This window comes from Oryzias melastigma, linkage group LG1 (assembly GCF_002922805.2).
Source record: "Oryzias melastigma strain HK-1 linkage group LG1, ASM292280v2, whole genome shotgun sequence".
In the NCBI taxonomy this organism is placed as follows: domain Eukaryota; kingdom Metazoa; phylum Chordata; class Actinopteri; order Beloniformes; family Adrianichthyidae; genus Oryzias; species Oryzias melastigma.
In genome coordinates, this window is record NC_050512.1 from 16,992,296 (window position 1) to 17,011,046 (window position 18,751).

At 37.2% G+C, this 18,751-nt stretch overlaps 1 protein-coding gene across 1 annotated transcript in view; it reads left to right on the plus strand.

The window, feature by feature from the left end:
- Window positions 1–15,661, plus strand: part of papss1 (3'-phosphoadenosine 5'-phosphosulfate synthase 1) — a 19,495-nt gene extending 3,834 nt beyond the window's left edge. Inside the window, exons 5-12 of the mRNA XM_024289909.2 lie at window positions 1,598–1,716; window positions 2,002–2,115; window positions 2,306–2,417; window positions 6,767–6,972; window positions 11,540–11,675; window positions 12,205–12,473; window positions 12,868–13,097; window positions 14,663–15,661. Coding sequence (XP_024145677.1) covers window positions 1,598–1,716; window positions 2,002–2,115; window positions 2,306–2,417; window positions 6,767–6,972; window positions 11,540–11,675; window positions 12,205–12,473; window positions 12,868–13,097; window positions 14,663–14,801 — 1,325 coding nt within the window. The 3' untranslated portion in view covers window positions 14,802–15,661. The remainder of the gene's footprint in view (window positions 1–1,597; window positions 1,717–2,001; window positions 2,116–2,305; window positions 2,418–6,766; window positions 6,973–11,539; window positions 11,676–12,204; window positions 12,474–12,867; window positions 13,098–14,662) is intronic.
- Window positions 15,662–18,751: the final 3,090 nt, after the last annotated feature.

Here is an 18,751-nt window from a genome sequence, read left to right on the forward strand (position 1 = left end):
TTAAGCTGATGTTAAACTCCACAAGCTTTTGAAATAGTTTATTTTTCCATTGAACTGTTTTTATGATAAATTCGCATTATCTTACAAGAATATCAATAAATGCATTATTTGTTTTCCCCAAGCATAAGAACATTTTTTTTAATTAAGACTCCTACATAAAAATAGTGAATATCAACAACATATCAAATATCAAAATTCCTTCAGTGGTTGAAGCATAACCAATATCTGCCACCATCAACAGTGGTATTTCACTTTGCATCTTTTGCTATAATTGAGTACATTTATTACTCCACGCAGTTAGAACGCCATTCTTTCAGAGTCCATTAGTGTAACGTGTGCAGGAAGAGCATGCCAAAGAGCTAGACTGTTATTCCATTGCATACAACACAAACACTGACTAAGAATTTATGACTATATACAGTACACAGTTAACTTTTTTATACATTGAAGATTTTAACATTTTATAGTGTTTTTCTTCCTTTTCTTACTGACACTTTGTGCTTGTCACAACCATATTTGCCGGTCTATTCTTACATCTCTGCTCACTTATAGTAAGAGGATCAATAAGCTTTTTTTATTAATTATTTATTAATCGATTCCCTAAAGAGGAGTGCAGTGAAGTATGTCCTTAAATGCACAATAAAGCCAGTTTTGCTGATTGAAACTGGATAAACATGTTTTTCTATTCAGATTATTCTAAATGTTTGTCAGATGAGTCAAATGTAAAAAAAACCAAAAAAAAGAAATTGTAACTTTTGTGTTATTGTTGTTGGACAGTAAAACGCATCACACATAAAGAATCAGTATGATTTTGTCCCGTCCTTTTCTATTGTAGTTTGACCTTGTTTTAATGTAGTTCTACTGATTGGACTATGTGTCCGGAATAAATTCTATCTATCTATCTATCTATACCACTCAAGGACATTTAGCTTGTGGAACAGTAGAGAAAGTTTGTATATAGACAAAAGGCTTGATAGGGGTTGGCAAGTTTATATCAAGAATCACTCTTATTTTTCATTTTATGTAGTGCAGCTCAGTGGCCTTGTGGTAGAGTGTCCGCCCTGAGATTGGAAGGTCGTGGGTTCAAATCCCGGCCGAGTCATACCAAAGACTTTAAAAATGGGACCCAGTGCCTCCCTGCTTGACACTCAGCATGAAGGAGTTGGACTGGGGGGTTAAACCACCAAATGGTTCCGAGCGCGGCTGTGTCTGCAGCTCACCGCTCCCCCAGGGGATGGGTCAAATGCGGAGAACAAATTTCACACACTTAGGTGCGTGACAAATAGTGGGACTTTAACTTTAACTTTAACTTTAAAGCCATTTTAGCTACTTTTATTAAAACCAGGTCCAAGCAGGAAATAAATTAATAAAATGGGAAACTCTTCTCTGTAACTTGTCTTCTAAATCTAAAAGTTAAAGTTTCCAAATAAAATGTTTATGAATCACAAATACAATGTTCTCATGATTTTATTTTCTATTTGTAACCATTAAAAAAGGCTATATATCTGACTTTATTAACATTTTTTTGGCTAAGGAGTGGAACACTTTGAATGTAGCACAGCTTCAATCTATATTAAATGAGTTTCTACTTTGATAGGATTCACTGGCATCGACTCTGAGTATGAGAAGCCAGAAGCTCCAGAGCTGGTGCTGAAGACCGACTCCTGCAGCGTGAATGAGTGCATCCAACAGCTGGTTGACCTGCTTCAAGAACGGGTGAGGGCCAGAAATAGCCTGATGTGATGTTACATTTTAGTACTTATTTCTGTTTTCTTTTTTTTTTTTTAACTAGTTCTGACCTGATTGTTAAAATAGAGCTGTAATTTCCTCCACTAGCCACCAGGGAGCATGAGAGCATCATAAGTGCCTCTTGGGATACAGAAAAGCTTATTGTGAACTCCTTATTAAAAAAAATATATATATTACTGTATGTGATGGCTTTCTTTTCAATGAATCGTTGAAACACCTTGTCTATTTGGTTCTTGACATTTCTTCTTGCAGGATATAGTTCCGGTTGATGGTTCCTATGAAGTGAAAGAGCTGTATGTTCAGGAGAATAAATTGGACCTTGCTAAGGCTGATGCAGAGACTCTTCCTGCTGTGCAGATTGGAAAGGTATGCACAAAAGACGTCTTTTTAAATGTGAAAGACTAAAAGAATCATATCAAATTGTTAAAAGGGTCATGAATCAATCCATCCAGATGATTATGTAAAAGTGAATTGTAAGATTTGAATGTGCTTCATGTAGAAGACTGAGGGGTCATTTCGGATCTGATGAATGGTGATGTGACTGTGTCCCCCTCAGTTGGACATGCAGTGGGTGCAGGTGCTGGCTGAAGGCTGGGCCACTCCTCTGAATGGCTTTATGAGGGAAAGAGAGTTTCTGCAGTGTCTTCATTTTGACTGCCTGCTGGATGGTAAGACGTTTCTAAAAATAGCAGTTTGTGTCAAATGAAAAACATACAGAGTCACACAGAGTGAGTCAGCAAAAACAACTTAATTGCATGCTTTATTTAAACTTTAGGTCATTTGGACATCAGGATGTTTGACTAGGATTGCACTAAAACTCTGGTGAAATTTAGTTAACATTTCTTTTAGAGCAAAATTTTATAATGATTTTTTTTTAGTTTTGGGTTAATTATATCGTTTTTTTTTTTACTTTATATTCCTCATTGACCTCCACCTTTTCTTTTTACCTTAAATAATATTTTTTGTTTATCTGCAGTAATGAAATTAGGTTTATTATACTAGGACAGTGACTTATGTGACAGTTAATCTTATGACCATCTGCATGTTCTACAAAGCAATTAATAGTGTTGTCAACTCTCTCCAGTACAACACAGGTGTATGCAGTGTGTATACAGCATGCAGTTTTTTGTTTTAACAAGCTTATACCACTTGGCACATAGATGTTCCTTCAAAGCTACAAAACTCTTCCATTCTCACGTCTACACAAGTTTCTACGACTGTTTTTGGACAAAATGCACGGCCATTGAACACGCGTTGAAAGTTAAACTTGGTCAAACTTTGGCCAATCAGCGGCTCGGATTTGGCAACGACTGCCAACTGGCGTTCCTTTTCATTCACAGAAGTGCCAATTGTTTGAATACAGTCATAGAGGAGAAATTAATCATTGCACTTGTGCCTGGTCGGCGTTATATGACACCAAGTTTTTCATATATTAAAAAAAAAAAAATGTGAAAGAAAAAAGCAAGATGTGTGAGATTTGCACTGCCTTGTCATTTCACACCAAGCCTCTTTCCACTATAGGTTGCAGACATGTAATAGTAAACAATAGAAATGGGAAAAGAAGAAGAAGAAGCCCCTCCCTGATTGTCCAGTGTGAACATTTGCTAAACGGGCGTTAAAGAACCCACCCGCGTTTAGGGTGTTCTTGAACGCGTCACATGTCTGATCTGAATGTAGCATAAGATGTCGTGAGGTTACTGAGACAAGATGTGTAGATTGGAAGATGGCCAATCAGTGATTAGAACAGGGTTTCACCTGAACTCCCCCACTTAGAAAGACTAATATGAAACAACTTTCTCCGTTTAAAACATGTTTTTGTTTGAATTAAGAAATCTCAGAAGCTGAAAAAGCCTTTAAAAATTATATATATTTTTTACACATTTTTAGTAAACTTATGTCTACAATAAGAATGCAACAAATAAAGGATAAGGATAATAAAGGATAAGGATAATAAAGGATAAGGATAGCACAATGGTTACAAAAAAAGGAAAAAAAAAACACATCTCAACTGATATGGAGAGTGAAAGCTGTCACAGAGAACAACCACTCAATGCTAGAGAAAAATGTGAAATGGTACACTCATAATTTTTGCAAAATTGAAAAAAAAAACATTTTTCAAAAACTATTTTAATGTGAACCGTATCGCCATCTTTTTTGGTTAATGTATTCATCTGTTCTGTCTTATATACTGGCAACTCACAAAACTTACCAAGCGCCAAAATCTTGACTGGAATGAGCTGGACTGGTAGACAGTAAAAAGGTTGAGGTACAGAAAAGGTCTTCTTTAGTTTCCCCCAATGGCTTTTTGTCCACTTTTTTTCAACAAACCAATTTGAACTGAAGCAAATCCTGAGTAAAATAGAATTTTAGTTTATTTTGGAACTGATTTGCCTCACTTTTATTCAGTGCTGACTTTTTGGGGGACATCTCTAAGTGAAATTTTGAGTAAGACAAGGTTTCAAATACCGGTAAAAATATTGCCTGATGCATTGGCCAACATGTCTTCGAAAATATCAACATATCAGATTTTGGCAAAAAAAATCCATCATTGTGCCTCCCTGCTTTCAATCACTGCCCCAGTCCAACAATCCCTAAAAACAATGATTAAAAACCAACTTTTATTTAAAAAACACATCGTCTGAGTCTCCCTTTTAAGATGAGTCAAGCAAATGTTTGGCACTGTCACGAGCTTGTTTATTTAATTACAATGAAATGTATTTTTGACATGGTTACACAAACTCCAGAACCAATGATAATCTCCAAGCATGACGCAGTTAGTTAGAAATTTGTGGCTTATTATTGTAAGTCAGGTTTTTAAAAATTGTGTTTAAAATATAAAACCCCAGAACAGGAAAAGGGGTGTATCTTACTTCGTTTTCCACATACTTTATCTATCAATACATTCACAGAGTAAAAAGTCCAGATTAAGTTTCCTGTTAGTTCTTAGGTTGAAAGACGCGGAGGAAGAAGCTTTTTATTGATTGACACCACACACCGCTATTTGTTCATTTTCACTTCCTTCCTTGAATGTGACAGGAAGAGGATTGATTACACACAACATAATTCTATAACTGCTTCTAAAGCATAAAACTGCAGCTTTCGCCAAACAAAAAGTCAGGAAAAATAAACAGAAATCCAAGTTCAAGCGCGTATCTCTCACATTCTGACATTTTGCTTTCTCATGTGTGTGTTTTATTGTAACCAGCTGTTAACTCTTCATTGTGACAGCGGGGACTGGAGGGTGGTCTGTGAGACGGGGACAAAAGCTGGTGGCATCCAGTCCTGTTTCCTTATACTTAATCGTTTGTGTTGTATAAAGTGTCTTAATATTCTGTTCACCTGGATTGAGAAACTAGAAAAATGTAGAAAAATTATTTCTTTTCTTCTTTGAGCTTCTTAAATTGGAACCTTCAGGACGTAGTGACTTGTTGTGGCCTGACCCCGGGCTCACACCGCTAGCGGTACAGCTCCGATGTGAGCGCCACGGTCTTTACGTAACTAAGTGCGAGAGGAAATCCCACTGCAGGCGTTCACGTCCTGCACCCTAAAGTTTTTCTTAAACTATATATTTATACAGTATTTTCTCTGTTTGTACCTTTATCCTGTGGTCAAGTCAAACAAATTAACTGCACTGAAATTGAAAAAATCTGCGCAATTTTCTAGATTATGAAGTGCACTTTAAGTCCTTTAATTTTCTCAAAAAATGACACAGCGCCTTATAATCTAGTTTGTCAAATGTATGAATTCTATTTTTACTCACTGACCTGGAACCAATTTTTCTGTAGAAAACAGCCTCAAAAATCTGTCAAAATGTTTTACTACAACTTCGGTAAACTGCAAAGCTGCACCGCCTGATAGATTGTTGAAACGTTACAGCTGCCCGAGTGTGTTGTTTTGAATCTTATGTGTTACAACCGAACAGTTATTGTGAACAAAGTTTGACATATCTGTCGTGTTGTACTCTTCAAACGCTGCTTGTTGCAGATAAAAAGAGGCACGCATGAATAAAAAGAACCTGAAAAACTTCACATCAACCCCTTAACATTTTTGGGTTATTTAATAGAACCTTTATTTCAGTGCACTTTATGTATGAAAATAGAAAGTTCATACCCATTCATTGATATTACCCAGTATTGTGAATGTGTGGTGTTCTTTGATTAATTTATTGGTTTTACTTGGAAAAGTTTTAAAAAATAATGATAATTTTTGGCTGCTGATGTTAGAATTTTAATTGATCTCCCTTATTTTTAAGCTATGTTAACACATTACTGGCACCTTAGTCTTTTGACATTCACTTTTGTTGGTAAATTTTGGTCAAATCATGCCCATAACACCTCACTGAGAAGGTGTAAAGGTGGCGTTCTTACAGGTGTGTAAACTACCCCAACTTGCTTTTCTTGGAGTGGAGAAATGGCAATTTCCAGACTTTTTTCTACTACTTTCACCAGTGATTTTAAACATTTTCCAAAGTTAATTTGTATCCATGGATTTCTTCATTTCCCTATAGACTCAATTGTTTTCATCACAGCAGAGCTGTACAAGGTTTGGATTTCTGCAATCCAATGAGTTGACAATCTCACGCTCTATTCTTTAAAATCTTTTGAAAATGTTTACAATTTTTTCCATGCGTGCACCGTAACTTAAACGCTCATCAGTGACAACTATGACTGTCAGAAGTTTGTTTCCTGCCTGGGCCCCCCTCAGTGCTAAGTCTGTAAGATCTCCCTGTTCCCGTCGTCCTTCCAGGCTTTATGGCTTCCTCCCACAGTCTAGAAATATTGATGGATGACTGTCTTTATGCTCCTGTGGTCTGACCAGGCACTTGGGATAGACTCATGTTTGTCACATGCGAGGCCTATCATAAACCTTCTCGTTTTGGAGAGAAAGAAGTTGAAAGATTGTTTTAGCTGTCATCTTAGCTTCTGCTTTTGTTTGTAAAAGTGAAGTGGTGAGCTGTTTTTCAGGGTAACATCAGGTCAGAGATGAGTTACACACCCCTTTTCCTCCTGTTGAACAGGTGGTGTGATCAATCTTTCCGTGCCTGTGGTGCTGCCGGTGTCCACGGCCGATAAGCAGCGTTTGGATGGCGTCACCGCTATGGCCCTGGTGTACGAGGGCAAAAGAGTGGCCATCCTTCGTAACCCGGAGTTTTATGAACACAGGAAAGAAGAGCGCTGTGCTCGGCAGTGGGGCACTACCTGTAAAGACCACCCTTACATCAAGGTGAGTGTCTGATAGGGGGTTCTGCTCGTTCAGAATTACCTCGAATAACTTCTATGCTTAAGTATTGGGTATTGGTGAAAGTTGGAATAACTTTTTTATTTTGGATTTAGAAAATCTTCAGAACAACAGGCAAGACTGATAAACAGCAATTGTATTCTTTATTTTTAACCATTGAAAACTGTCTGTCCTGTCCGTCATTGTAGATTAAGGCTTCATAAGTAAGCCAGAATGATAGGTTCAGCTTGTTCTAAAAAATAAATAAATAAATAAATAAATGTGATAATTGAATTACCTTTATAAAGTCCAGTAGTAATTTATCCTGAAACCCAGTTTTCCCAAAGCAAATACTTTTTTTTAAATTCCGATATCTAAAGTCATTTACCATAAATGACCCAGGATTAAAAAAATCTAATATTTCATGAACCACATTTTGACGTCTCTTGTTTGGTAAAGCTATTCCGTGTTCACATAAAGTGCAATTCCCATTCTTCTTAGTACGGAAAATCAGATCTGGCCTGTTTACGCTGCCGGCCTCTCCAAAGAAAAACACTGCAAAGCGTCTTTCACTGCTGTCGCGCTGCCAGCTGCGCACAGGTTGAACTGCTTAAAGTGTGGGACATCACAAAAAAAAAAAAAAAAAAACTCCTGAGAGTAACTTAAAGACAAGCCAAGTGGTTATTGATTACATCGAGTGGACACTTTTTCTGCTTGGCAGCCACGTTCATTTTTTTGAGTGAAGCTTGCCAGAACAAACTATAATCAGTCATTTTGATACTTAATCCAAACCTTTAAGAAGTTTGAAAGGGCTTACACATTTAGTATTATTTATTAGTGAAATGAGTCTCAAAGCTGCAAACCATTCCCATACATCAAGTAAAAAAAACTTTCTTTGATGTTATTTTGTTTGTCCAACTGCACTCTATGAATAGATCTTTTGTACCTCTCAAAAAATTAGCACTGAAAATGTTTCATTTAATCAAATAGTGCTAATTTCAGTTTATTTACAAGGCAATTAAGTCACAACATTTAGCAGCTTTTTTTGTTCTCCCAGTTTCTACTCTGATAAGACAGAGATCCTGACTGTTATTTTACCTCTGGAAAAACTGAGCTTGTCAGATGTAGGTTTTCTGCTTAAACGTTCAGTGTAATCACTCGACTCCTTTTGGTCCACTCACATTTGCAGGTGTTACATTTGGAGATCGATTCTCCTGCTCGGCTGGCACCAAAATACATTTCTGAGACTGTATTGTTCTGTCCCCACCCATCCATATTTCCACTTAGCCATCTGCTTTACTAATTTAGCCCGTTTTGATTTCTTTTTTTAGTTCAGCTCTTATTGACTGGTGTGGCTCAGGTAGACCCTTTAGGGAGACGGTGTCCAGAAATGATCCTGCGCGGTCTGTGCCAAGTGCCAGGGCTTTATTTCTAGACAAGAATGTGTCTCATATTACTGACAAAAATAGTTTCTTTCATTTTTTTTTTATATCCAATACACACCAAGCAGTAATTCAACATTGTTTGTAACATGGCAGCTATTTTTACAATGTTTTTGAATCCAATCTGATGAAAACTGTGTTTTTGGGGGATTTTTTTTTTTTAAGTCATTTTTCTGATCATGGAGGACATAATTGAATCCCCCGCTTAAAAAGATTAGAGAGGCCTGTTATTTTCATCAGTTATACCTCAACCATGAGAGAGAAAATGAGAAAAAAATCCAGAAAATCATATTGTCTTATTTTTAAAGACTTTATTTGCAAATTATAGTGGAAAGTAAGTATTTGATAAACTACAAGTAAGATTTCTGTCTGTCACAGACCTGTAACTTCTTCTGTAAGAGGATTCTCTGTCCTCCACTCGTTACCTGTATTAATGACACCTGTTAAACTCGTTATCAACATAAAACACACCTGTCCACAACCTCAAACAGTCACACTCCAAACTCCACTATGAACAAGACCAAAGAGGGACACCAGAAACAAAATATTTGACCTGCACCTGAATCTGCAATAGATAAGCAGCTTGGTGTGAAGAAATCAACTGTGGAAGCAAATATTAGGAAGAAATACAAGACCAATGATAATCTCCTTCCATCTGGGGATCCCTGCAAGATCTCACCCCGTGGGGTCAAAATGATCACAAGAACGGTGAACAAAAATTCCAGAGCCACACGTTGCACCAGTAATGTTAGTTTGGGGTTGTGAGGGGCTGTAAGCTAGCAGTAGAGCATGTAAACCCAGGGGGCCTCCTGCTGGTTTCCCGGAAACCCTGCCTTATTTGCTGCTGATTACCTGGATCAGGTGTGTTTGGCCAGTAAGGAACTTCAATTGGTTGGAAAACATGTATGACACCAGCCCTCAAGGACTGACTTGTGACACCCCTGGTGTAAACAGAGAGCTCTCAGCAATAGGGAAGGGGTGGGATTGCTCCACGCTAACGGTCCTTACAACAACTCAGAGGTGATTTCTAATAAACTAATATCGCTCTACAGAAACTATGTCCTAGAAAATCACACGTGCTGTTAGATTTTGTCTAAAACGACATAAACATAATAAAAAGACCACTGGGAACACTTTTATAGTAGATCTAAAGATTATTGGAGTAATGAACACACTGCTACTTTTGCCTGACATGATTGAACACAGCCAACTACTACTTTATTGTGCCTCATTAGCACAGTAATAAAATTAATCCGATTAGTTCAAAGACAAAGTGGTGAGTTTTATATTTATTCCTCTGTATTTTTCATAGTGAAATCTGACTTGACAGTTTGCTATTCCATTACAATCTGCAAATTTCAAATATTGGTACCATAGCTCAACATTGTCATCACCTAATGTGTCAGTGTCTCCTCAGCACATGTGCTCCATTCTCACAGCTGTGACTTTTTCGTTTTTCTTTCTTTTTTTCTTTTCTTTTCCAGGCACTTAAACCTAACACAAGTTCACCGATGAAGGTCTCACCCATTAAAGTTGTGTTTCCACACATCAGTATATGTTTAGCTTAGTGCGCTGGAGCCTTTCTGTCAGCACTCATTTACAGTTACAGCTACAACATTTTTATTTTTTTAATTCCACCTCCTTCCATCCACAAATAGACATTTTTTCTGCATAACATGCAGTCAATCCACTCCTTCCTGTTTACCTGTGTGTCAGATGGAGCTGCTTTTGCTGGAAGCTGCAGTGTTTATTTAGTTAAACTCTTTCTCATATGTGAAGTGAGGCTTTTACAGTTGTTAAACATGCTACATGTGTACATGCTTCACATGACAGTTTATCCACATAAGGACTTAATCTTTCATCATTGATGTGAACAATAGAAGACAAAAAAACAGATTTTTTGTGTGTTTTTACAACGAATGAAACAACTTTCTGTGAAGTTGTGCTGATGCTAAAGCTGCACGCCGACCTGTAATCTGCAGCGTTAATATGTCTGCTTTTAAAGTATAGATATCAAAGAGTTTTCACATGATAGATTACATTCTAGTGGATTCAGCGTCGTGGGTGGATTTTTCCATGTACGTTTGTCACTTTGTATCATATTAAAATAGCACAGACCAGCGATTTCAGTAATTCTATCTTTGGTCTCATGAGTGCGGCAGGAGGCAGGCGAAACATAGCGCCTGAAACCAAAGGAGCCGGTTCCTGCTTCCTTAGCACTTGAATGACTTTGTTTGATGAATCCCACAAGGGGAAACTCTCTGGTGAATGTGGTTATGAGCATTTACCATGTTAAGTTCATAACATTTCTTCATTCATAACACTAATTTTTCTAACTTTACTTGATGTTAATAAGTGTGCCGACTTCATTAGTTTATAATAACTTTGGAAGCGTCTACCCTCTCATCCAGCGTCTCAAACTGACTGGAAGGAACTCGGATTTCCACACAAGACTATTGAAAGTCATAGAATTTATTACAGAATAAAAAAACTGCAGAGAAAAAGGGTTAGTTTTTCGTCATAACTTCAAACTAGTAAACCAAACATTTACTCTTATTTGAAAAACAAAAGTGTGATTTCTGGAAAATGTAATACTACTCTGCTCTACACAGCACTAACACTGTTTATTTAACCTCCATCATATTACTCACCAAGGAAAGAGCATGAACATAAACAACAAAAAAAAAATATTTGTATGTTCTATGGACGTTAAAGAAGACGGGGCAAAACATATCTTTCTCTTTTGTAGGATTTTTTTTTACGTCTTATATTACTTATTCTTTAATATTATTCATAAAATGGCTGTAGAGACACAATTACTTTTTGTTTGGATTTTTCTATCTGCCCCCAGGAAAAGGAGCAGTCTTTATTTTTTTTTGAAGGTTGTAAAAGTTTATTTTCAAAAGAAAAAAAAAAACTTTAGTGTCTAACTTAAGATATACTTTAATCATAAGCAGAAATATCCAGTTTCTGTCATTTTGCTGACTTTTTTATGCTATAGAGTTTTTATTGTCCTGATAGAAAACTTGGCTGCAATAAAACAAAGAAATGAAAGGTCTATGAGGCTTGAAATCTCAACCCAGTTTGATTTGTGTTCACTGCAGTGATCACCTTTATTATTATTACTGCAGATGGTGATGGAAGGGGGGGACTGGCTGGTAGGTGGAGACCTGCAAGTTCTGGACAGGATCCGTTGGAATGATGGTCTTGACCAGTATCGACTTACTCCCAACGAGCTGAGGCAGAAGTTTAAAGAAATGAATGCAGGTATGGCGCCAGATTCAGAATTCATATTCTTTGTACCTAAACTTAGGAGAAACAGGAAAACAAAACAGATTTTCAAGTTTTTTTTTCTTCTTGTTTATACTAACTCTGCGGTTTTATACTTTGACAGCTCAACTTTTATCATTTCTTGGTGAATTTTATCCTATATTTGTTGCAAAAATGGACTAACTAACTAAAAGAAACTTAAGCTTTAGTCACAGTATAGGGTTGACCCGTATGATTTCTGTGGGTCGTTGGGTTGTCCGTGTCCGTAAAAGTAAGAATTTTATTAAGTATTTGTAAAGATAATTTCAGTTGCATGAACTTAATCATCAGTTCGGTGAAGGCTCTGTTCTCTTCTCTACCGCCTGTTAATGATGCACGCGTACGGTGTGACGTCGCCCAAAGTAAATGCCTTACTTCCAGCTCTCGCGAAATAAGCCCAAATTTTATAACTTGAATAACTGTATCCACTTATAAGGGCAGTTGTGACTTCAGCTTTAATAACCTTTTCTCGTTTTCCCGTTTGTAGACGCCATCTTTGCCTTCCAGCTCCGTAACCCAGTCCACAACGGCCACGCCCTTCTGATGCAGGACACTCAGAAGCGTCTGATCGAGCGCGGCTACCGCCGGCCCGTCCTGCTGCTGCACCCGCTGGGCGGCTGGACCAAGGACGACGACGTGCCGCTGCCGTGGAGGATGAAGCAGCACGCTGCAGTGATGGACGAAGGCGTGCTGAATCCAGACTCCACCATTGTTGCAATTTTCCCCTCCCCCATGATGTATGCGGGGCCAACCGAGGTAATAATCAAGACCACGCCGTTTGCAGTCGCACGCCTGACGTTTGTTTGAACACAGCGTTGATGTTTTCCTCAGAAGTAACTGAACAAACATGTTGCTGTAAAACACAATCAGAGTCACATCGTTTGTACATTTTTTTAGAGAAACAAACGTCAAAAAGAGGAATTTACTAGTGTTTACAGACGCATTCTTTGTAGTGTTTTCCGACGAACCTCCATCTGAGACTTTTTAACAAATCAATCTAACAAGCATATTAACATCAACATGTAATAGTTTCTTACTTTTAGGATAACGATGCTATTATTCACCAAATGTTTCCTCTTTAACTCAAATACATCCTTCATTTAAGTTTGTTTTTAAGTTTGTTTCCGTGTGGTTGAACCCGCCGTCTCAGGTTCAGTGGCACTGCAGAGCGCGGATGGTGGCTGGAGCCAATTTCTACATCGTCGGCCGAGACCCTGCAGGCATGCCTCACCCTGACACGGGAAAGGACCTCTACGAGCCCAGTCATGGAGCCAAGGTCCTCACCATGGCTCCAGGCCTCATCAGCCTTGAGATAGTACCCTTCAAGGTCGCTGCTTACAACAAGATCAAAAGAGCCATGGACTTTTATGACCCCAAGAAGTAAGTCAGCTCTGTTCCTGTTCTTTTGTCTCCTGTAGTTTTTAAGGTAATTTATTAAAGTAATAGGATACAGGGGGAGGTATGCAGGAAGTGCTGGCTCACATAGAAGTAATTAATAAATTAATTATACCAGACTAATACTTCAACTTTAGGGAGAATAATCTGAACAGATTGTTTACAGAAAATACCTGATTTTTAATTTTTTTCTGTTCTGTCTGAGGTGAAATACTGAGCCAAGAATAACAGCAGCTGCTTTTCTTTCCTCTACACTTAAAAGGCTTTGAGGATCAGTATGACGTTTGATGTTTAAGGAAATTACCAGGATCTGCCGTTGATTAAAGTTGCACATAGACACTGTGCATAATGACTAATTATCTTTCCTTTTCCTCCAGGTCTAATAAAAACGATCCATCAGGTCATGCAACTGTAGATGCGTTAAGTCAGAAATGCTAGGACTAATCAACAGATTAGCTTTATTACCCATGATGCAAATCTAACCCAACATTTTTCTGGGCAAGTCTATAAAATGAGACACGTTTGAAGTTTGACCAAATAATCCATCAGGAGGAATTTATAATTCTTTCATATTTTTATCTGAATGATAAAAGAAAGATCGTTTATCAGTTGTTTTTAATGAAAAAGAAGTTCGAATAATTTTACAATCCGCCGTACTTCATTTATCTTATATCCACAAAAAGTTCAAAGTGGACTCATATTTGCCGACCATGTGATTTTTACCACTTTTGTGATAATAGTGCATTCTCTGCACTGAAACGTTTTACTTTGCGGCTTTTGCCACAAATTCCATCTCCGAGACAAAAGTGCTGCATCACCAGTAAATTTATGGCATTTTTTGTGGCCTTTCTGGCTCTTCCAAACTCTGAACAGGTTATAGATGAGCATCTAAATCACCAACACCTCTCAGTCTTTGTCTGAAGTGTCGAGGCTCAGATCAGAGCAAGATGCTCACCAGCTTTTTGTGGTATAGATGTTTTTTTTTTTTTTTTTTTAAGCTCACAAAGCACATTTTTAGTCTCGGTTTGTGATCATATTCATGGTCAAAATGTTAGAGAGGTGGGAGGCTATTCAGAAAATATTAAAGGGCTTCACTGGGGACAGATTCCAAAGGTTTCTGGCTTCTTGCTGCCTGCAAATCTTCTCCTAGCTTTTCTTAGTTCTTTCAGTTTTCCCCTTTGGAAGTTCGGAGCCTCATTTGTTAAACACAGGAAAGAGATGGTGACGAAAATAAAAAACCTCTGGAATTCCTTCTCTCTGACAGATGGGTGTTTTATTTTTGCGGTACCTAAACGGTTTTTCTTACTTTGAAAAAATCGCATGTTTTGATGAAAAAAAGAAACTGAAAGTTAATATTAATTGTTTGTTTAATCTGGGGCCAAGAGAAAAGAAATAGAGAGTTTTTAGAGCTCTTTTCTAAAAACTGGAATTGATTTAAAAGCTATTTTCCTTCTCCTATAATAAGATTATCCAGTCTTTTTGAAAAATGAAAGAAAACTTCTTCATTTTGAATTATTTAAAAGTTAATTGTTTTTTTTTTCCTCTCCTAGCCATCAAGATTATGACTTCATCTCAGGCACCCGCATGCGTAAGCTGGCTCGCGAGGGACAGAACCCTCCGGATGGCTTCATGGCGCCGTCGGCCTGGGCTGTGCTGAAAGAGTACTACAAGTCACTGGAGAAGGCCTGAAGGTTCGGATCCTCGCACGACCAAGACGGGAAGAATGGGAACAGTTTCTGCTCCACACGAGGGGACCACTCACATCTAAAACACAAACCTCAGCCCGGCTTTTATCTGTCACTTTCATGCTCTTGGTTTGCTTTTAATCTTGATTGCATTTTAGCTGTACGTGCTTTATTTATCTACATTTATTCTTAAAAAAAAAAAAAAAACTATGAAAGAGGTCAGTTTGCTGCAAACGTGACATTTTATAAAAGTAGACGTTAGTGTTTCATTAACTCTAAAACTGTATTTTCTAACGACGTACAATTGTACAAAAATAATCAGAGAAAGCTCCTGATGACCTGAATGGATGGAACTGTTGAACAGGACTTGAATGTTCAGGAATGATTTTTGAGTTTTATCCACATCTGAAGTGTTACTGCTGGAGTTCACCTTTTGCACGCCTGCAGCCCAAATAAGCTTCTTTGTATTGTGAAAACTGGCTTTGACAGTTACAAAAGACAAAAGATGTGTGTGCACAAGTATTAAGTGTGAGTTGAGTGCCTTGGTCTCACAGTCCATTCACATGTCTTGTTTAAAAAAAAGAACAAATGCAACCTTTATTCATTTTTTTTGTTTCTTTTGTCCCAGCTGTTACATTAATGTAAAACGGTAACAATTCAATACAAATCTCAGTCCTTTAACTCAAGTCTATCATTTTAACCTCATTTTGCATGTAACTATTACATTTGATCACATATTTAACCTTTTCTTTCTTTTAACTGCTAACATTTTTCTGTATTTTCCTCAAGTTATTCTATATATTTAGGTGTTTGGAGTTGGGGTAATATTATTCCTTGTCCAATAAACAATTTCTAGAAAACAGACCCACTTCTCAGTGTTTTTGTGGTAAGTTTGATATTTTTTTCTTTAGAAAAAACAAAATAAAATAAAAGAATAATAAAGGCAGCTTCAGTTAAACATAAGAACTCAGTTTACCTGAAAATGAACTGAAATGCAGAAGTAAACAGTGAAAAACATTTTCTTCGTATCCTAAAGGAGGTTTTTTAATTAAAGGAAAATAATTCAGTGACAAACTGAAGGCTGTTTTTGGTCAAAAATAGTAAAGAAACCCAGAATAAATATTTATATGTCATTTGGAGCTGAAAATACTGTAATTACACTATCATTGAGGCAAAAATTCATCAAACCGCTCCAAAATTACCTTAATTCAGCATCTACATCAAAGCAGAAATATGTTTTTTTTTTCCTAAAATATCTGAAAATAAATGAAAGTGTCAAGGGGTTAAACTTCCACGAGTTTAATTAAGTGAAAAAACTATTATTTTACCTACACTTGCAAAAGTCTTTACTGGAGCAATACTCATTAAAGCATTAGTACAAGAAATACTTTATTTTTTCCTTCTGCTGCAATGTCAACTTCCCGCTCTTATAATTGGAAACTCTGACTTTTCATCACCTCTTCATCTCCTTGTCCTCGCAGCTGCCCTCATTTCAGCATCCCGCTTCTTCAAAGTGTCACTTTGTCCCGCTGGAAGCCGTGGTGACCTCTCATTTGGTCAATCAGCTGTCCGTCATATTAGACAAACCTCCCGCTGACCTCAATCAGACTTAAACACCCCTCACACAGTGTATACAGAGAGCTGCAGCTGGCTCCCAGATGCACAAGTGGGAAATAAAGGATTGAGAAAAGTTCTGTCAAGAATACTCTCAACAGTGTCTTCTGCGAGGTAGTGTTTAATCTCCGCTATGTGGGGCAGAGATTCTAGTACCACATCAAAACGATAGGATTTTGGCGGGGATGCTTCAAAAATGTCATCCTAATTATCTGTAAAGGATATGTGCTCTCTGGGTGGTGCTGTTGTGTGCACTAGCTAATTGCTTTGGAGGGTGTTAAGCTTACAGGAGCCAGAGGCCTGGGGGTGTCGGCACACCACCTCCTACCATTCAGAGAGGTGCTACATTTATGCAGTTTGAATAAAAGTCAGATGACTGAATGCTTTTTCTATAACTTTAAGAAGTATTCAGTAAATAAACTTTAGTTCTAAGATTTTAATTACAATTTGACAACTTCTAAAGTTATTATTTTGTCTAAAGACATCAACACAATGACACAAAACTGCAGTCGGAGGACGTTTTAGTCCATGCATCACCTATGTCTGTGGCTCCCGTGCATCCATATACATGCAGGCGTCATGCCTTTATTGACATCATCACTGTCTTATCCCATCCCACATGGACTCCATCTGCATTTATCTCCAATTTCCTTCCATCTGTTTTGTGTTCCAGTCAAAGCCGGTCACGACAAAAACAGGCTTTACTTTGAAATATGCAATTCAAAGACACAGGACATGATTAAAATTCAGGGGAAGTGGCATTCCTCTGTGATGGCTTCAAATTGTGGGGCAGAGTTGGTGCCCATTTGCAGGAAGGAGTTTGGATGAACATATGAGAGTTTTGAAGATGAACAAAATGAACAGTTTTTATAGCATTAAAGAGTATTTCACTCATTTTTTTATTAGGATTATAACTTTTTTAGCCAGAATAATTTTGATTATCTGTTGTTTTCTAGGAAATAGTTTTTGCAGAGTGGCAGTAGTTCATTAATTATCACCTCTAAGTTGTTGACGGGACTGCTGGCATGTAAGCAAGCCTTCACTAATTTCTCATGATTCCACTTAACACTATCAGTGCAACAAAAATGGCAGCAATATTAGAGCAATCCAGAGGTACAGTTACAAGCTCAGATGAGGAAAATTAAGTCTGCAAGTGCATGCTTTAGAATGCTTTAGAATTGTAGTTTTTACACAACAACTACAAGCTTTTTTAAACTGTTTTTTGTCTCCTTAACAATTTGAATAAAGAAATACTCAGAAAATGTGTTCTAATCCTAATTTCATATATTAACTCCATCAAGAGAAAAATGCTACAAGAACATGTAAAACCTTTTGTATCATATTTGATATGCAGGCTTATCTCATTAGCTTGAACCAAACGTTTCTTTAAAAAACTCACCACCTGTAACTTGGTTAGTTTTAATTTTTTTTGGCCTGTATTTCCTCATCATTCCACTAGGGGCAGTGGAGGGACTTTCCTACTCATTTCAAAATGGCTGCTTCCTTGAAATCTTAAAAACACTTTTGGCGGGAAAACATTTAGCCAATTTTTAAAAGTTATGATGACATTAACTCGTCTTTTGTTATAAGTATTTATAATTGGCTACTTGCTGTAGTGAAATAATACTAAATTAGTTGACAATGAATTCTTTATGATAGAGTTAAACCATCTTAAAAATGTGTGGATCAAATTTGAGAGTACATGAGGTTTTTTTTTCATAAATAGTCATGTTGATATGTTTTCATCTTAAACTTACATTGCTGTTAATAATTTGTCAAATCACCCGTGTCGTAATTGATGCTATCTATATCTCATTAAAAAGTATTTTAAAAAAACATTTTTTCTGTGGAATTCAAAAGAGTTCAAAAAACACTTCAATTCCAGAAGATTTGTATTTTCTGTCAGTTATATAATGCAATGGGATTTAGAGGCTTTTGTCTGTTTTTACTGACTGAGAAGAAAAAAAACAATTTTAGTGCAAACCCTGAAGTCATAAACATGCATCTTCTATTTAAAAACACAAGAACAAACACAGGTTAAACACAAAATTACTTCTTTGGAGTTTTTTTAATTTTCTTCTTCTTTTTTTACATTGTATCCATTAAATATTCATAAATCTTTTCATCAAGTCTGCAGTCATTTTCATCACTTTCATCACATCAAATGCTTGGAAATGACAAAGTATCATTAAACGTAAGACCCACAGACCCAAATGTGGGCTCCCTTGGAGGGACGGGGGGGAACTTTCCGGATATGTTCATTTTGACTCAAACAGCTGCAGTGCAGGAAGCTTCACGCAACAGTTCATTACTCCAAGCTTACAGAGGCCGGATAAATCA